We start from the raw sequence: 20406 nt of genomic DNA, 5'->3' as shown, positions 1-20406 counted from the left end.
GTTCACACTAAAACCACCCTGTAGCGCTCTAACTAAAGGGACAGTCCACACTAAAACCACCCTGTAGCACTCTAACTAAAGGGACAGTCCACACTAAAACCACTCTGTAGCGCTCTAACTAAAGGGACAGTCCACACTAAAACCACTCTGTAGCGCTCTAACTAAAGGGACAGTCCACACTAAAACCACCCTGTAGCGCTCTAACTAAAGGGACAGTCCACACTAAAACCACTCTGTAGAGCTCTAACTAAAGGGACAGTCCACACTAAAACCACCCTGTAGTGTTCTAACTAAAGGGACAGTCCACACTAAAACCACCCTGTAGCGCTCTAACTAAAGAGACAGTCCACACTAAAACCACCCTGTAGCGCTCTAACTAAAGGGACAGTCCACACTAAAACCACCCTGTAGCGCTCTAACTAAAGGGACAGTCCACACTAAAACCACTCTGTAGCGCTCTAACTAAAGAGACAGTCCACACTAAAACCACTCTGTAGCGCTCTAACTAAAGGGACAGTCCACACTAAAACCACTCTGTAGCCGTCTAACTAAAGGGACAGTCCACACTAAAACCACCCTGTAGCGCTCTAACTAAAGGGACAGTCCACACTAAAACCACCCTGTAGCGCTCTAACTAAAGGGACAGTCCACACTAAAACCACCCTGTAGCGCTCTAACTAAAGGGACAGTCCACACTAAAACCACTCTGTAGCCCCCTAACTAAAGGGACAGTCCACACTAAAACCACCCTGTAGCCCCCTAACTAAAGGGACAGTCCACACTAAAACCACCCTGTAGCGCTCTAACTAAAGAGACAGTCCACACTAAAACCACCCTGTAGCGCTCTAACTAAAGAGACAGTCCACACTAAAACCACTCTGTAGCGCTCTAACTAAAGGGACAGTCCACACTAAAACCACTCTGTAGCGCTCCAACTAAAGGGACAGTCCACACTAAAACCACTCTGTAGCGCTCTAACTAAAGGGACAGTCCACACTAAAACCACTCTGTAGCGCTCTAACTAATGGGACAGTCCACACTAAAACCACCCTGTAGCGCTCTAACTAAAGGGACAGTCCACACTAAAACCACTCTAGCTGTCTAACTAAAGGGACAGTCCACACTAAAACCACTCTGTAGCGCTCTAACTAAAGGGACAGTCCACACTAAAACCACCCTGTAGCGCTCTAACTAAAGGGACAGTCCACACTAAAACCACCCTGTAGCGCTCTAACTAAAGGGACAGTCCACACTAAAACCACTCTGTAGCGCTCTAACTAAAGGGACAGTCCACACTAAAACCACCCTGTAGCGCTCTAACTAAAGGGACAGTCCACACTAAAACCACTCTAGCTGTCTAACTAAAGGGACAGTCCACACTAAAACCACTCTGTAGTGTTCTAACTAAAGAGACAGTCCACACTAAAACCACTCTGTAGTGTTCTAACTAAAGGGACAGTCCACACTAAAACCACCCTGTAGCGCTCTAACTAAAGGGACAGTTCACACTAAAACCACTCTGTAGCGCTCTAACTAAAGGGACAGTCCACACTAAAACCACTCTGTAGCGCTCTAACTAAAGGGACAGTCCACACTAAAACCACTCTGTAGTGTTCTAACTAAAGAGACAGTCCACACTAAAACCACCCTGTAGCGCTCTAACTAAAGGGACAGTCCACACTAAAACCACCCTGTAGCGCTCTAACTAAAGGGACAGTCCACACTAAAACCACTCTGTAGCGTTCTAACTAAAGGGACAGTCCACACTAAAACCACTCTGTAGAGCTCTAACTAAAGGGACAGTCCACACTAAAACCACCCTGTAGCGCTCTAACTAAAGGGACAGTCCACACTAAAACCACTCTGTAGCGCTCTAACTAAAGGGACAGTCCACACTAACCACCCTGTAGCGCTCTAACTAAAGGGACAGTCCACACTAAAACCACTCTGTAGCGCTCTAACTAAAGGGACAGTCCACACTAAAACCACTCTGTAGCGCTCTAACTAAAGGGACAGTCCACACTAAAACCACTCTGTAGAGCTCTAACTAAAGGGACAGTCCACACTAAAACCACCCTGTAGCGCTCTAACTAAAGGGACAGTCCACACTAAAACCACCCTGTAGCGCTCTAACTAAAGGGACAGTCCACACTAAAACCACTCTGTAGCGCTCTAACTAAAGGGACAGTTCACACTAAAACCACCCTGTAGCGCTCTAACTAAAGGGACAGTCCACACTAAAACCACCCTGTAGCACTCTAACTAAAGGGACAGTCCACACTAAAACCACTCTGTAGCGCTCTAACTAAAGGGACAGTCCACACTAAAACCACTCTGTAGCGCTCTAACTAAAGGGACAGTCCACACTAAAACCACCCTGTAGCGCTCTAACTAAAGGGACAGTCCACACTAAAACCACCCTGTAGAGCTCTAACTAAAGGGACAGTCCACACTAAAACCACCCTGTAGCCGTCTAACTAAAGGGACAGTCCACACTAAAACCACCCTGTAGCCGTCTAACTAAAGGGACAGTCCACACTAAAACCACCCTGTAGCGCTCTAACTAAAGGAACAGTTCACACTAAAACCACCCTGTAGCCGTCTAACTAAAGGGACAGTCCACACTAAAACCACCCTGTAGTGCTCTAACTAAAGGGACAGTCCACACTAAAACCACCCTGTAGCCGTCTAACTAAAGGGACAGTCCACACTAAAACCACTCTGTAGCGCTCTAACTAAAGACAGTCCACACTAAAACCACCCTGTAGCGCTCTAACTAAAGGGACAGTCCACACTAAAACCACTCTGTAGCGCTCTAACTAAAGGGACAGTCCACACTAAAACCACTCTGTAGCGCTCTAACTAAAGGGACAGTCCACACTAAAACCACCCTGTAACCGTCTAACTAAAGGGACAGTCCACACTAAAACCACCCTGTAGCGCTCTAACTAAAGAGACAGTCCACACTAAAACCACTCTGTAGCGTTCTAACTAAAGGGACAGTCCACACTAAAACTACCCTGTAGCGCTCTAACTAAAGGGACAGTCCACACTAAAACCACCCTGTAGCGCTCTAACTAAAGGGACAGTCCACACTAAAACCACCCTGTAGCGCTCTAACTAAAGGGACAGTCCACACTAAAACCACCCTGTAGCGCTCTAACTAAAGGGACAGTCTACACTAAAACCACTCTGTAGCGCTCTAACTAAAGGGACAGTCCACACTAAAACCACCCTGTAGCGCTCTAACTAAAGGGACAGTCCACACTAAAACCACTCTGTAGCCGTCTAACTAAAGGGACAGTCCACACTAAAACCACTCTGTAGCGCTCTAACTAAAGAGACAGTCCACACTAAAACCACCCTGTAGCCGTCTAACTAAAGGGACAGTCCACACTAAAACCACTCTGTAGCGCTCTAACTAAAGGGACAGTCCACACTAAAACCACTCTGTAGTGTTCTAACTAAAGAGACAGTCCACACTAAAACCACCCTGTAGCGCTCTAACTAAAGGGACAGTCCACACTAAAACCACTCTGTAGTGTTCTAACTAAAGAGACAGTCCACACTAAAACCACCCTGTAGCCGTCTAACTAAAGGGACAGTCCACACTAAAACCACTCTGTAGCCGTCTAACTAAAGGGACAGTCCACACTAAAACCACTCTGTAGCGCTCTAACTAAAGAGACAGTCCACACTAAAACCACCCTGTAGCGCTCTAACTAAAGGGACAGTCCACACTAAAACCACTCTGTAGCGCTCTAACTAAAGGGACAGTCCACACTAAAACCACTCTGTAGCGCTCTAACTAAAGAGACAGTCCACACTAAAACCACTCTGTAGCGCTCTAACTAAAGGGACAGTCCACACTAAAACCACCCTGTAGTGTTCTAACTAAAGGGACAGTCCACACTAAAACCACCCTGTAGCGCTCTAACTAAAGAGACAGTCCACACTAAAACCACCCTGTAGCGCTCTAACTAAAGGGACAGTCCACACTAAAACCACCCTGTAGCGCTCTAACTAAAGGGACAGTCCACACTAAAACCACTCTGTAGCGCTCTAACTAAAGAGACAGTCCACACTAAAACCACTCTGTAGCGCTCTAACTAAAGGGACAGTCCACACTAAAACCACTCTGTAGCGCTCTAACTAAAGGGACAGTCCACACTAAAACCACCCTGTAGCACTCTAACTAAAGGGACAGTCCACACTAAAACCACCCTGTAGCGCTCTAACTAAAGGGACAGTCCACACTAAAACCACCCTGTAGCGCTCTAACTAAAGAGACAGTCCACACTAAAACCACCCTGTAGCGCTCTAACTAAAGGGACAGTCCACACTAAAACCACTCTGTAGCGCTCTAACTAAAGGGACGGTCCACACTAAAACCACTCTGTAGCGCGCTAACTAAAGGGACAGTCCACACTAAAACCACTCTGTAGTGTTCTAACTAAAGGGACAGTCCACACTAAAACCACTCTGTAGCACTCTAACTAAAGGGACAGTCCACACTAAAACCACTCTGTAGCGCTCTAACTAAAGGGACAGTCCACACTAAAACCACTCTGTAGCACTCTAACTAAAGGGACAGTCCACACTAAAACCACTCTGTAGCGCTCTAACTAAAGAGACAGTCCACACTAAAACCACCATGTAGCACTCTAACTAAAGAGACAGTCCACACTAAAACCACCCTGTCGCGCTCTAACTAAAGGGACAGTCCACACTAAAACCACTCTGTAGCGCTCTAACTAAAGGGACAGTCCACACTAAAACCACTCTGTAGAGCTCTAACTAAAGGGACAGTCCACACTAAAACCACTCTGTAGCGCTCTAACTAAAGGGACAGTCCACACTAAAACCACTCTGTAGCGCTCTAACTAAAGGGACAGTCCACACTAAAACCACTCTGTAGCGCTCTAACTAAAGGGACAGTCCACACTAAAACCACCCTGTAGCCGTCTAACTAAAGGGACAGTCCACACTAAAACCACTCTGTAGCGCTCTAACTAAAGGGACAGTCCACACTAAAACCACCCTGTAGCGCTCTAACTAAAGGGACAGTTCACACTAAAACCACCCTGTAGCGCTCTAACTAAAGGGACAGTCCACACTAAAACCACTCTGTAGCGCTCTAACTAAAGGGACAGTCCACACTAAAACCACTCTGTAGCGCTCTAACTAAAGGGACAGTTCACACTAAAACCACCCTGTAGCGCTCTAACTAAAGGGACAGTCCACACTAAAACCACTCTGTAGCGCTCTAACTAAAGGGACAGTCCACACTAAAACCACCCTGTAACCGTCTAACTAAAGGGACAGTCCACACTAAAACCACCCTGTAGCGCTCTAACTAAAGAGACAGTCCACACTAAAACCACTCTGTAGCGTTCTAACTAAAGGGACAGTCCACACTAAAACCACCCTGTAGCGCTCTAACTAAAGGGACAGTCCACACTAAAACCACCCTGTAGCGCTCTAACTAAAGGGACAGTCCACACTAAAACCACCCTGTAGCGCTCTAACTAAAGGGACAGTCCACACTAAAACCACCCTGTAGCGCTCTAACTAAAGGGACAGTCTACACTAAAACCACTCTGTAGCGCTCTAACTAAAGGGACAGTCCACACTAAAACCACTCTGTAGCCGTCTAACTAAAGGGACAGTCCACACTAAAACCACTCTGTAGCGCTCTAACTAAAGGGACAGTCCACACTAAAACCACTCTGTAGCGCTCTAACTAAAGAGACAGTCCACACTAAAACCACCCTGTAGCCGTCTAACTAAAGGGACAGTCCACACTAAAACCACTCTGTAGCGCTCTAACTAAAGAGACAGTCCACACTAAAACCACCCTGTAGCGCTCTAACTAAAGGGACAGTCCACACTAAAACCACTCTGTAGTGTTCTAACTAAAGAGACAGTCCACACTAAAACCACCCTGTAGCGCTCTAACTAAAGGGACAGTCCACACTAAAACCACTCTGTAGTGTTCTAACTAAAGAGACAGTCCACACTAAAACCACCCTGTAGCGCTCTAACTAAAGGGACAGTCCACACTAAAACCACTCTGTAGTGTTCTAACTAAAGAGACAGTCCACACTAAAACCACCCTGTAGCCGTCTAACTAAAGGGACAGTCCACACTAAAACCACTCTGTAGCCGTCTAACTAAAGGGACAGTCCACACTAAAACCACTCTGTAGCGCTCTAACTAAAGAGACAGTCCACACTAAAACCACCCTGTAGCGCTCTAACTAAAGGGACAGTCCACACTAAAACCACTCTGTAGCGCTCTAACTAAAGGGACAGTCCACACTAAAACCACTCTGTAGCGCTCTAACTAAAGAGACAGTCCACACTAAAACCACTCTGTAGCGCTCTAACTAAAGGGACAGTCCACACTAAAACCACCCTGTAGTGTTCTAACTAAAGGGACAGTCCACACTAAAACCACCCTGTAGCGCTCTAACTAAAGAGACAGTCCACACTAAAACCACCCTGTAGCGCTCTAACTAAAGGGACAGTCCACACTAAAACCACCCTGTAGCGCTCTAACTAAAGGGACAGTCCACACTAAAACCACTCTGTAGCGCTCTAACTAAAGAGACAGTCCACACTAAAACCACTCTGTAGCGCTCTAACTAAAGGGACAGTCCACACTAAAACCACTCTGTAGCGCTCTAACTAAAGGGACAGTCCACACTAAAACCACCCTGTAGCACTCTAACTAAAGGGACAGTCCACACTAAAACCACCCTGTAGCGCTCTAACTAAAGGGACAGTCCACACTAAAACCACCCTGTAGCGCTCTAACTAAAGAGACAGTCCACACTAAAACCACCCTGTAGCGCTCTAACTAAAGGGACAGTCCACACTAAAACCACTCTGTAGCGCTCTAACTAAAGGGACAGTCCACACTAAAACCACTCTGTAGCGCTCTAACTAAAGGGACAGTCCACACTAAAACCACTCTGTAGTGTTCTAACTAAAGGGACAGTCCACACTAAAACCACTCTGTAGCACTCTAACTAAAGGGACAGTCCACACTAAAACCACTCTGTAGCGCTCTAACTAAAGGGACAGTCCACACTAAAACCACTCTGTAGCACTCTAACTAAAGGGACAGTCCACACTAAAACCACTCTGTAGCGCTCTAACTAAAGAGACAGTCCACACTAAAACCACCATGTAGCACTCTAACTAAAGAGACAGTCCACACTAAAACCACCCTGTCGCGCTCTAACTAAAGGGACAGTCCACACTAAAACCACTCTGTAGCGCTCTAACTAAAGGGACAGTCCACACTAAAACCACTCTGTAGAGCTCTAACTAAAGGGACAGTCCACACTAAAACCACTCTGTAGCGCTCTAACTAAAGGGACAGTCCACACTAAAACCACTCTGTAGCGCTCTAACTAAAGGGACAGTCCACACTAAAACCACTCTGTAGCGCTCTAACTAAAGGGACAGTCCACACTAAAACCACCCTGTAGCCGTCTAACTAAAGGGACAGTCCACACTAAAACCACTCTGTAGCGCTCTAACTAAAGGGACAGTCCACACTAAAACCACCCTGTAGCGCTCTAACTAAAGGGACAGTTCACACTAAAACCACCCTGTAGCGCTCTAACTAAAGGGACAGTCCACACTAAAACCACTCTGTAGCGCTCTAACTAAAGGGACAGTCCACACTAAAACCACTCTGTAGCGCTCTAACTAAAGGGACAGTTCACACTAAAACCACCCTGTAGCGCTCTAACTAAAGGGACAGTCCACACTAAAACCACTCTGTAGCGCTCTAACTAAAGGGACAGTCCACACTAAAACCACCCTGTAACCGTCTAACTAAAGGGACAGTCCACACTAAAACCACCCTGTAGCGCTCTAACTAAAGAGACAGTCCACACTAAAACCACTCTGTAGCGTTCTAACTAAAGGGACAGTCCACACTAAAACCACCCTGTAGCGCTCTAACTAAAGGGACAGTCCACACTAAAACCACCCTGTAGCGCTCTAACTAAAGGGACAGTCCACACTAAAACCACCCTGTAGCGCTCTAACTAAAGGGACAGTCCACACTAAAACCACCCTGTAGCGCTCTAACTAAAGGGACAGTCTACACTAAAACCACTCTGTAGCGCTCTAACTAAAGGGACAGTCCACACTAAAACCACTCTGTAGCCGTCTAACTAAAGGGACAGTCCACACTAAAACCACTCTGTAGCGCTCTAACTAAAGGGACAGTCCACACTAAAACCACTCTGTAGCGCTCTAACTAAAGAGACAGTCCACACTAAAACCACCCTGTAGCCGTCTAACTAAAGGGACAGTCCACACTAAAACCACTCTGTAGCGCTCTAACTAAAGAGACAGTCCACACTAAAACCACCCTGTAGCGCTCTAACTAAAGGGACAGTCCACACTAAAACCACTCTGTAGTGTTCTAACTAAAGAGACAGTCCACACTAAAACCACCCTGTAGCGCTCTAACTAAAGGGACAGTCCACACTAAAACCACTCTGTAGTGTTCTAACTAAAGAGACAGTCCACACTAAAACCACCCTGTAGCCGTCTAACTAAAGGGACAGTCCACACTAAAACCACTCTGTAGCGCTCTAACTAAAGGGACAGTCCACACTAAAACCACTCTGTAGCGCTCTAACTAAAGAGACAGTCCACACTAAAACCACCCTGTAGCGCTCTAACTAAAGGGACAGTCCACACTAAAACCACTCTGTAGCGCTCTAACTAAAGGGACAGTCCACACTAAAACCACCCTGTAGTGTTCTAACTAAAGGGACAGTCCACACTAAAACCACTCTGTAGCGCTCTAACTAAAGAGACAGTCCACACTAAAACCACTCTGTAGCGCTCTAACTAAAGGGACAGTCCACACTAAAACCACTCTGTAGCGCTCTAACTAAAGGGACACTCCACACTAAAACCACCCTGTAGCACTCTAACTAAAGGGACAGTCCACACTAAAACCACCCTGTAGCGCTCTAACTAAAGGGACAGTCCACACTAAAACCACCCTGTAGTGCTCTAACTAAAGAGACAGTCCACACTAAAACCACTCTGTAGCGCTCTAACTAAAGGGACAGTCCACACTAAAACCACCCTGTAGCGCTCTAACTAAAGGGACAGTCCACACTAAAACCACTCTGTAGCGCTCTAACTAAAGGGACAGTCCACACTAAAACCACTCTGTAGCGCTCTAACTAAAGGGACAGTCCACACTAAAACCACTCTGTAGTGTTCTAACTAAAGGGACAGTCCACACTAAAACCACTCTGTAGCACTCTAACTAAAGGGACAGTCCACACTAAAACCACTCTGTAGCGCTCTAACTAAAGAGACAGTCCACACTAAAACCACCATGTAGCACTCTAACTAAAGGGACAGTCCACACTAAAACCACCCTGTAGCGCTCTTGTAACTGAGGGGTACAATTCCCTGACTGTATTGATAAGTATGGTATCATTAAACCACTACCGCTTTATGTACTTTAATTACTGGCCATACAGTACACGATATATGAATATGATGAACACTTCCCACAATGAAATCGGTTCCAGTCAAAGGTATTAATCAAGTATTTAATGGAGCAAAAGGTACATAGGATACTTTACATTATTCTTTGAATGCACTTGTAAGGCAAAGGAGTATGCGTAGGCAAATCAATAACGAATGTCCATTCTCTGGTTACGCAGGAGGTAATTATACAACCTGAATCTTAGGGAATTATATCTATGGTGCACTAGTGATAGCGGGAGATACTGGAAGGGGTTCCCACTGGTTGTAAGCCAGCAGGGGGGGTAGAAGATCTGTCGGTAGTAGGACGTCTGGTCAACGATGACTAGGGAGACTTCAGGTACAGAAGCCGGTGCAGTAGCCTCTTGATCTCGCCTAGGTCTCCTCGGGTGAAAGCGCCATGCGGTCGGCCCAGCCTGGATAAGAACTCTAGCTAATACGAGAAAGCGTTGGAGATGCTGGTCACTGTAGAATTCTAACCGCACAATACACTATACACAAATAGACTATTAAAGACTCAATAGAAATATGTCGCACTCGACGGTATAGCGCCAAACTCTGACAATTCAGTTATTAATTTGCACGCGGTCTCGATGCTCTATTCTGAGGCCAAACAGGCCATACTTCACCGCACGTTGTATCGTGGGTGAGGCTTCAACTTATCGGTAACATGCTAAAGGAAGGTAAGGGTACGGAGGTAAGGGGCTAAGGGGCTTCTACATTCACCTGCGCCGTATTTATACGCACGGTACACAAACTAGTTCCACTCTCATTTCTGTCGCGTATCCCTGGGCAAGGGCGGGCATGTCCAGACACATCTTGACGGTGACTTTGAACCTGGCTCCGGAGGCCGGTCCCTGGCGCCGGTGGACCGCTGTCCAATAGGAGAATGAACTATTATGGTCTGGGCTAAAGGGATATTCCGTGTATATGTACAAGGAATATACAGGGGATATCAAACGATATACAAATACTATGCAATATATATCAATAAATAAATATATATATTCGGTTTAATCTGATCCTTTGTAACAGCTCTAACTAAAGAGACAGTCCACACTAAAACCACTCTGTAGCGCTCTAACTAAAGGGACAGTCCACACTAAAACCACCCTGTAGCGCTCTAACTAAAGGGACAGTCCACACTAAAACCACTCTGTAGCGCTCTAACTAAAGGGACAGTCCACACTAAAACCACCCTGTAGTGTTCTAACTAAAGGGACAGTCCACACTAAAACCACTCTGTAGCGCTCTAATTAAAGGGACAGTCCACACTAAAACCACACTGTAGCGCTCTAACTAAAGGGACAGTCCACACTAAAACCACCCTGTAGCGCTCTAACTAAAGGGACAGTCCACACTAAAACCACTCTGTAGCACTCTAACTAAAGGGACAGTCCACACTAAAACCACTCTGTAGCACTCTAACTAAAGGGACAGTCCACACTAAAACCACTCTGTAGCGCTCTAACTAAAGGGACAGTCCACACTAAAACCACCCTGTAGCGCTCTAACTAAAGGGACAGTCCACACTAAAACCACCCTGTAGCGCTCTAACTAAAGAGACAGTCCACACTAAAACCACTCTGTAGCGCTCTAACTAAAGGGACAGTCCACACTAAAACCACCCTGTAGCGCTCTAACTAAAGGGACAGTCCACACTAAAACCACCCTGTAGTGTTCTAACTAAAGGGACAGTCCACACTAAAACCACTCTAGCTGTCTAACTAAAGGGACAGTCCACACTAAAACCACTCTGTAGCGCTCTAACTAAAGGGACAGTCCACACTAAAACCACCCTGTAGTGTTCTAACTAAAGGGACAGTCCACACTAAAACCACCCTGTAGCGCTCTAACTAAAGGGACAGTCCACACTAAAACCACCCTGTAGAGCTCTAACTAAAGGGACAGTCCACACTAAAACCACACTGTAGCGCTCTAACTAAAGGGACAGTCCACACTAAAACCACCCTGTAGCGCTCTAACTAAAGGGACAGTCCACACTAAAACCACTCTGTAGCGCTCTAACTAAAGGGACAGTCCACACTAAAACCACCCTGTAGCCGTCTAACTAAAGGGACAGTCCACACTAAAACCACTCTGTAGCGCTCTAACTAAAGGGACAGTCCACACTAAAGCCACCCTGTAGTGTTCTAACTAAAGAGACAGTCCACACTAAAACCACTCTGTAGCGCTCTAACTAAAGGGACAGTCCACACTAAAACCACTCTGTAGCGCTCTAACTAAAGGGACAGTCCACACTAAAACCACTCTGTAGCGCTCTAACTAAAGGGACAGTCCACACTAAAACCACTCTGTAGTGTTCTAACTAAAGGGACAGTCCACACTAAAACCACCCTGTAGCGCTCTAACTAAAGGGACAGTCCACACTAAAACCACTCTGTAGAGCTCTAACTAAAGGGACAGTTCACACTAAAACCACTCTGTAGCGTTCTAACTAAAGAGACAGTCCACACTAAAACCACTCTGTAGCGCTCTAACTAAAGGGACAGTCCACACTAAAACCACTCTGTAGCGCTCTAACTAAAGAGACAGTCCACACTAAAACCACCCTGTAGCGCTCTAACTAAAGAGACAGTCCACACTAAAACCACCCTGTAGCGCTCTAACTAAAGGGACAGTCCACACTAAAACCACCATGTAGCGCTCTAACTAAAGGGACAGTCCACACTAAAACCACTCTGTAGCGCTCTAACTAAAGAGACAGTCCACACTAAAACCACTCTGTAGCGCTCTACATAACTAAAGAGACAGTCCACACTAAAACCACTCTGTAGCGCTCTAACTAAAGAGACAGTCCACACTAAAACCACTCTGTAGCGCTCTAACTAAAGAGACAGTCCACACTAAAACCACCCTGTAGCGCTCTAACTAAAGGGACAGTCCACACTAAAACCACTCTGTAGCGCTCTAACTAAAGGGACAGTCCACACTAAAACCACTCTGTAGCGCTCTAACTAAAGGGACAGTCCACACTAAAACCACTCTGTAGCGCTCTAACTAAAGGGACAGTCCACACTAAAACCACTCTGTAGCGCTCGAACTAAAGAGACAGTCCACACTAAAACCACCCTGTAAAACCAACTGTCTGATACTCCTCCCCTTCCGCTATTTGAGACTCCTCCACTTCCGCTGTCTGAGACTCCTCCACTTCCTATGTCTGAGACTCCTCCCCTTTCTCTGTCTGAGACTCCTCCCCTTCCTATGTCTGCAACACTGTTTTTTCTGCTCCCATAATCGCCCAAACTTCCATGTTGTTGTTGTTGTTGTTGTTGAGGAAACAGGATGCTTTTTGTCATCATGTCTAGACCTGACTCTCTTAACGATCCCCCCCCCCCTCTCCCTGTAGAGGTGAAGGATGCCCAGAAGAGGAGGAAACAGCTGGAGGAGCGCTGCAGGTTAGAGGAGAGCATCGGGACCGCGGCCCAGACATGGAACCTGGAGATCCTGCCCAACTGGAGCAGCATGTGAGTCCAGACACAGTCCAGACGCAGTAGAGACACAGTAGAGACACAGTAGAGACACAGTAGAGACACAGTAGAGACACAGACCAGACACAGTAGAGACACAGTAGAGACACAGAAGAGACACAGTAGAGACACAGACCAGACACAGTAGAGACACAGTAGAGACACAGTAGAGACACAGTAGAGACACAGTAGAGACACAGTAGAGACACAGTCCAGACGCAGTAGAGACGCAGTAGAGACACAGTAGAGACACAGTAGAGACACAGTAGAGACACAGTCCAGACGCAGTAGAGACACAGTAGAGACACAGTAGAGACACAGTAGAGACACAGTCCAGAGACAGTAGAGACACAGTAGAGACACAGTCCAGACACAGTAGAGACACAGTAGAGACACAGTAGAGACACAGTAGAGACACAGTAGAGACACAGACCAGACACAGTAGAGACACAGTAGAGACACAGTAGAGACACAGTAGAGACACAGTAGAGACACAGACCAGACACAGTAGAGACACAGTAGAGACACAGTAGAGACGCAGTAGAGACACAGTAGAGACAGACACAGTAGAGACACAGTAGAGACACAGTAGAGACGCAGTAGAGACACAGTAGAGACACAGTAGAGACACAGTCCAGACTCAGTAGAGACACAGTAGAGACACAGTAGAGACGCAGTCCAGACGCAGTAGAGACACAGTAGAGACACAGTAGAGACACAGTAGAGACGCAGTCCAGACGCAGTAGAGACACAGTAGAGACACAGTCCAGACACAGTAGAGACACAGTAGAGACACAGTAGAGACACAGTAGAGACACAGACCAGACACAGTAGAGACACAGTAGAGACACAGTAGAGACACAGTCCAGACGCAGTAGAGACACAGTAGAGACACAGACCAGACACAGTAGAGACACAGTAGAGACACAGACCAGACACAGTAGAGACACAGACCAGACACAGTAGAGACACAGTAGAGACACAGACCAGACACAGTAGAGACACAGTAGAGACACAGTAGAGACACAGTAGAGACACAGTCCAGACGCAGTAGAGACACAGTAGAGACACAGACCAGACACAGTAGAGACACAGTAGAGACACAGTAGAGACACAGTAGAGACACAGACCAGACGCAGTAGAGACACAGTAGAGACACAGTAGAGACACAGACCAGACACAGTAGAGACACAGTAGAGACACAGTAGAGACAGACACAGTAGAGACACAGTAGAGACACAGTAGAGACACAGACCAGACAGTGACTGGATCCAGTATTCTTTTTAGTCTGACGCTGTTGACCACTAGGAGCTGCCCAGTACAACCACCGTCTGACAGTGTTGACCACTAGGAGCTGCCCAGTACAACCACCGTCTGACAGTGTTGACCACTAGGAGCTGCCCAGTACAACCACCGTCTGACAGTGTTGACCACTAGGAGCTGCCCAGTACAACCACCGTCTGACAGTGTTGACCACTAGGAGCTGCCCAGTACAACCACAGTCTAACACTGTTGACCACTAGGAGCTGCCCAGTACAACCACCGTCTGACAGTGTTGACCACTAGGAGCTGCCCAGTACAACCACCGTCTGACAGTGTTGACCACTAGCAGCTGCCCAGTACGACCACCGTCTGACAGTGTTGACCACTAGGAGCTGCCCAGTACAACCACCGTCTGACAGTGTTGACCACTAGGAGCTGCCCAGTACAACCACAGTCTGACACTGTTGACCACTAGGAGCTGCCCAGAACAACCACCATCTGACAGTGTTGACCACTAGGAGCTGCCCAGTACAACCACCGTCTGACACTGTTGACCACTAGCAGCTGCCCAGTACGACCACAGTCTGACACTGTTGACCACTAGGAGCTGCCCAGTACAACCACAGTCTGACACTGTTGACCACGAGGAGCTGCCCAGTACAACCACAGTCTGACACTGTTGACCACTAGGAGCTGCCCAGTACAACCACAGTCTGACACTGTTGACCACTAGGAGCTGCCCAGTACAACCACAGTCTGACACTGTTGACCACTAGGAGCTGCCCAGTACAACCACAGTCTGATACTGTTGACCACTAGGATCTGCCCAGTACAACCACAGTCTGACACTGTTGACCACTAGGATCTGCCCAGTACAACCACAGTCTGACACTGTTGACCACTAGGAGCTGCCCAGTACAACCACAGTCTGACACTGTTGACCACTAGCAGCTGCCCAGTACAACCACAGTCTGACACTGTTGACCACTAGCAGCTGTCCAGTACAACCACAGTCTGCCACTGTTGACCACTAGCAGCTGTCCAGTACAACCACAGTCTGCCACTGTTGACCACTAGCAGCTGCCCAGTACAACCACAGTCTGACACTGTTGACCACTAGGAGCTGCCCAGTACAACCACAGTCTGATACTGTTGACCACTAGGATCTGCCCAGTACAACCACAGTCTGACACTGTTGACCACTAGGATCTGCCCAGTACAACCACAGTCTGACACTGTTGACCACTAGGAGCTGCCCAGTACAACCACAGTCTGACACTGTTGACCACTAGCAGCTGCCCAGTACAACCACAGTCTGACACTGTTGACCACTAGCAGCTGTCCAGTACAACCACAGTCTGCCACTGTTGACCACTAGCAGCTGTCCAGTACAACCACAGTCTGCCACTGTTGACCACTAGCAGCTGCCCAGTACAACCACAGTGACACTGTTGACCACTAGGAGCTGCCCAGTACAACCACAGTCTGACACTGTTGACCACTAGGAGCTGCCCAGTACAACCACAGTCTGACACTGTTGACCACTAGGAGCTGCCCAGTACAACCACAGTCTGACACTGTTGACCACTAGGAGCTGCCCAGTACAACCACAGTCTGACACTGTTGACCACTAGGAGCTGCCCAGTACAACCACAGTCTGACACTGTTGACCACTAGGATCTGCCCAGTACAACCACAGTCTGCCACTGTTGACCACTAGCAGCTGCCCAGTACAACCACAGTCTGACACTGTTGACCACTAGGATCTGCCCAGTACAACCACAGTCTGCCACTGTTGACCACTAGCAGCTGCCCAGTACAACCACAGTCTGACACTGTTGACCACTAGGAGCTGCCCAGTACAACCACAGTCTGACACTGTTGACCACTAGCAGCTGCCCAGTACAACCACAGTCTGACACTGTTGACCACTAGGAGCTGCCCAGTACAACCACAGTCTGACAGTGTTGACCACTAAGAGCTGCCCAGTACAACCACAGTCTGACACTGTTGACCACTAGGAGCTGCCCAGTACAACCACAGTCTGACAGTGTTGACCACTAAGAGCTGCCCAGTACAATCACAGTCTGACAGTGTTGACCACTAAGAGCTGCTCAGTACAACCACAGTCTGACACTGTTGACCACTAGGAGCTGCCCAGTACAATCACAGTCTGACACTGTTGACCACTAGGAGCTGCCCAGTACAATCACAGTCTGACACTGTTGACCACTAGCAGCTGCCCAGTACAACCACAGTCTGACACTGTTGACCACTAGGAGCTGCCCAATACAACCACAGTCTGACACTGTTGACCACTAGGAGCTGCCCAGTACAACCACAGTCTGACACTGTTGACCACTAGGAGCTGCCCAGTACAACCACAGTCTGACACTGTTGACCACTAGGAGCTGCCCAGTACAACCACAGTCTGACGCTGTTGACCACTAGGAGCTGCCCAGTACAACCACAGTCTGACACTGTTGACCACTAGGAGCTGCCCAGTACAACCAGTATGACACTGTTGACCACTAGGAGCTGCCCAGTACAACCACAGTCTGACACTGTTGACCACTAGGAGCTGCCCAGTACAACCAGTATGACACTGTTGACCACTAGGAGCTGCCCAGTACAACCACAGTCTGACACTGTTGACCACTAGGAGCTGCCCAGTACAACCACAGTCTGACACTGTTGACCACTAGGAGCTGCCCAGTACAACCAGTCTGACACTGTTGACCACTAGGAGCTGCCCAGTACAATCACAGTCTGACAGTGTTGACCACTAGGAGCTTCCCAGTACAACCAGTATGACACTGTTGACCACTAGGAGCTGCCCAGTACAACCACAGTCTGACGCTGTTGACCACTAGGAGCTGCCCAGTACAACCACAGTCTGCCGCTGTTGACCACTAGCAGCTGCCCAGTACAACCACAGTCTGACACTGTTGACCACTAGGAGCTGCCCAGTACAACCACAGTCTGACACTGTTGACCACTAGGAGCTGCCCAGTACAACCACAGTCTGACAGTGTTGACCACTAGGAGCTGCCCAGTACAACCACAGTCTGACACTGTTGACCACTAGGAGCTGCCCAGTACAACCACAGTCTGACACTGTTGACCACTAGGAGCTGCCCAGTACAACCACAGTGTGACACTGTTGACCACTAGGAGCTGCCCAGTACAACGACAGTCTGACACTGTTGACCACTAGGAGCTGCCCAGTACAACCAGTCTGACACTGTTGACCACTAGGAGCTGCCCAGTACAACCACAGTCTGACACTGTTGACCACTAGGAGCTGCCCAGTACAACCACAGTCTGCCACTGTTGACCACTAGGAGCTGCCCAGTACGACCACAGTCTGACAGTGTTGACCACTAGGAGCTGCCCAGTACAACCACAGTCTGACACTGTTGACCACTAGGAGCTGCCCAGTACAACCACAGTCTGACACTGTTGGCCACTAGGAGCTGCCCAGTACAACCACAGTCTGACAGTGTTGACCACTTATCCGCGACACAGATAACATTAATGTCTACACGGAAACAGTGCTGGACTATGTTTGTACTAGGGTGGAAGAAACAATCCCCACTACCAAAATGAAAGTTTACCCAAATCAAAAACCCTGGGTAGACAAATCCGTCCGTGAAGCTCTGAGAGAGCGCACCAAAGCATACAACGACGGCCTAGTGGCAGGCAACATGAATGACCACAAGGTGGCGCGATACAACGTAAGGAGGACAGTGTCAGAGGCCAAACGGCGCTACAGGGATAAAATTGAACTCCAGTTTGAACAAGCTGACTCTAGAGCTATGTGGCAGGGGCTCAAAACGATGACAGACTACAAAGGCGCCTCCCTCAAACTGAACAGTGACATCTCCTTAGCAAATGACCTCAATACCTTCTATGCGAGGTTTGATGCTGGTAATAACAACACCAGCTCACAAGCCACGGCAATGGGGGAGGGGGGGGGGGGGGGTCGGCTGCTGATGGAGGCGCAGTGTTCAGGGTAACAGAGCATGAGGTGAGGCGGACCTTTAAAAAAGTGAATATCAGGAAGGCAGCCGGTCCGGACGGCATCCCCGGCCGCGTCCTAAAAGTCTGTGCCGACCAACTGGCCCCAGTATTCACTGACATATTTAACCTGTCCTTAGAACAGGCTGTCATCCCCACCTGCCTGAAGAAGTCCACTATTATCCCTGTACCCAAAAAATCCAAGCCTGCTTGCCTCAACGACTACCGCCCTGTAGCTCTCACCTCCATAGCCATGAAGTGCTTTGAGAAGCTAGTAAAGGGCTACATCTGCTCCTCCCTCCCCATCAACATGGACCCCCTGCAATTTGCATACCGCCCCAACAGGTCCACGGAGGACGCCATAGCCCATGTGCTGCACACAGCAGCATCACACCTGGACAAGAGGCAGGGGAACTATGTGAGAATGCTATTCATCGACTACAGCTCGGCATTCAATACCATAGTCCCCTCCATACTCATAGCCAAGCTCAGGGACCTGGGCTTGGGCTATGACCTCTGCCAGTGGGTCTTGGACTTCCTGACTGGCAGACCCCAGGTGGTGAGAGCAGGCAACTGCACCTCCTCATCCATCACCCTCAACATAGGGGCCCCCCAGGGCTGTGTTCTGAGTCCCCTCCTCTACTCCCTGTACACACACGACTGTGTGGCTCAGCGGAGTAGCAATACAATCATCAAATTTGCTGACGACACAGTGGTGGTGGGCCTGATCTCTGCCAACGACGAGAGGGCCTACCTGGAAGAGGTCAAGGTCCTGGCGGGATGGTGCCAGGAAAACAGCCTCTCCCTGAACGTCAGCAAAACAAAGGAGATGATTGTGGACTTCAGGAGGTCGGGGGTCAAGGACTACAGCCCCCTCAGCATCGACGGGGCACCGGTTGAGAGAGTCAACAGCTTTAAGTACCTCGGAGCCTACATATCCGAGGACTTGACATGGACCACACACATTGACAGTGTTGTGAAGAAGGCACGACAACGCCTCTACTTCCTCAGGCGCCTAAGGAAGTTCCAAGTCAGCCAGAAGATCCTTAAGAACTTCTACTCATGTACAATAGAGAGTATCTTGACCGGCAACATCACCTCCTGGTTTGGGAATAGCACTGCACAAGACCGAAGCAGACTACAAAGAGTGACACGTTCAGCCGAACGCACAATTGGAGGGGGGCTCCCCACCCTCCAGAACATTTACAACAAGCGTTGCAAGGGCAAGGCTAAGAGAATCATTAAAGACTCCAGTCACCCGAACAACTGCCTCTTTGAACTGCTGCGGTCAGGCAAGCGATACCGGAGTCTCAAGGCGAGCACAGAAAGACTCAGAAGAAGCTTCTATCCCCAGGCCATCAGGCTGCTAAACGAACAATGAATGAACACTACACAACAACAACCACCAAACGCACATAGCACACACATCCACACGCACACACTCACTTTAAACAAACACACTGTAGCACCCACTCCACACACTTTATAGCACACACCCACTTTAAACAAACACACTGTAGCACCCACTCCCCACACTTTATATTTATGGATGAAGGATTGCACTACAACTCGTACACCTTACTGTAAATTGTACCTAAAATTGTACCTAAAATTGTACCTCATCCCATTTCTGCTTTGCACTAGATAGTACTGTACATTAGTACACTGCATAGTATTGTGTATTGTATATTATATGGTAACTCAGAACATTGTACATATGTCTATACCGAACACTGTGACCTCATTTTTCTTCTTCTAAATTCATGCTATATTATGTTATTATGTTATTTGATACTATCTTGTCTAGCACAGTCTCTGGAGCGTAACAGTAAGAAGCATTTTGTATGAAAGTATTCTGTACTTCTGTATGACAACTATTAAAGAACTTGAACTTGAACTAGGAGCTGCCCAGTACAACCACAGTCTGCCGCTGTTGACTACTAGGAGCTGCCCAGTACAACCACAGTCTGCCACTGTTGACCACTAGCAGCTGCCCAGTACGACCACAGTCTGCCACTGTTGACCACTAGGAGCTGCCCAGTACAACCACAATCTGCCACTGTTGACCACTAGGAGCTGCCCAGTACAACCAC

At 48.1% G+C, this 20406-nt stretch overlaps 1 protein-coding gene across 3 annotated transcripts in view; it reads left to right on the top strand.

The window, feature by feature from the left end:
• tbc1d14 (TBC1 domain family, member 14) overlaps positions 1-20406 on the top strand; it is a 206705-nt gene that overhangs the window by 146168 nt on the left and 40131 nt on the right. For all 3 annotated transcript variants that reach the window (XM_084312894.1, XM_084312895.1, XM_084312896.1), the window contains one exon: positions 12910-13027. In XM_084312894.1, coding sequence (XP_084169020.1) covers positions 12910-13027 — 118 coding nt within the window. The remainder of the gene's footprint in view (positions 1-12909; positions 13028-20406) is intronic.

This window comes from Notolepis coatsorum (assembly GCF_963971535.1).
Source record: "Notolepis coatsorum genome assembly, chromosome: 4".
Lineage (NCBI taxonomy): Eukaryota > Metazoa > Chordata > Actinopteri > Aulopiformes > Paralepididae > Notolepis > Notolepis coatsorum.
This window is presented reverse-complemented; position numbering and strand designations above follow the sequence as displayed.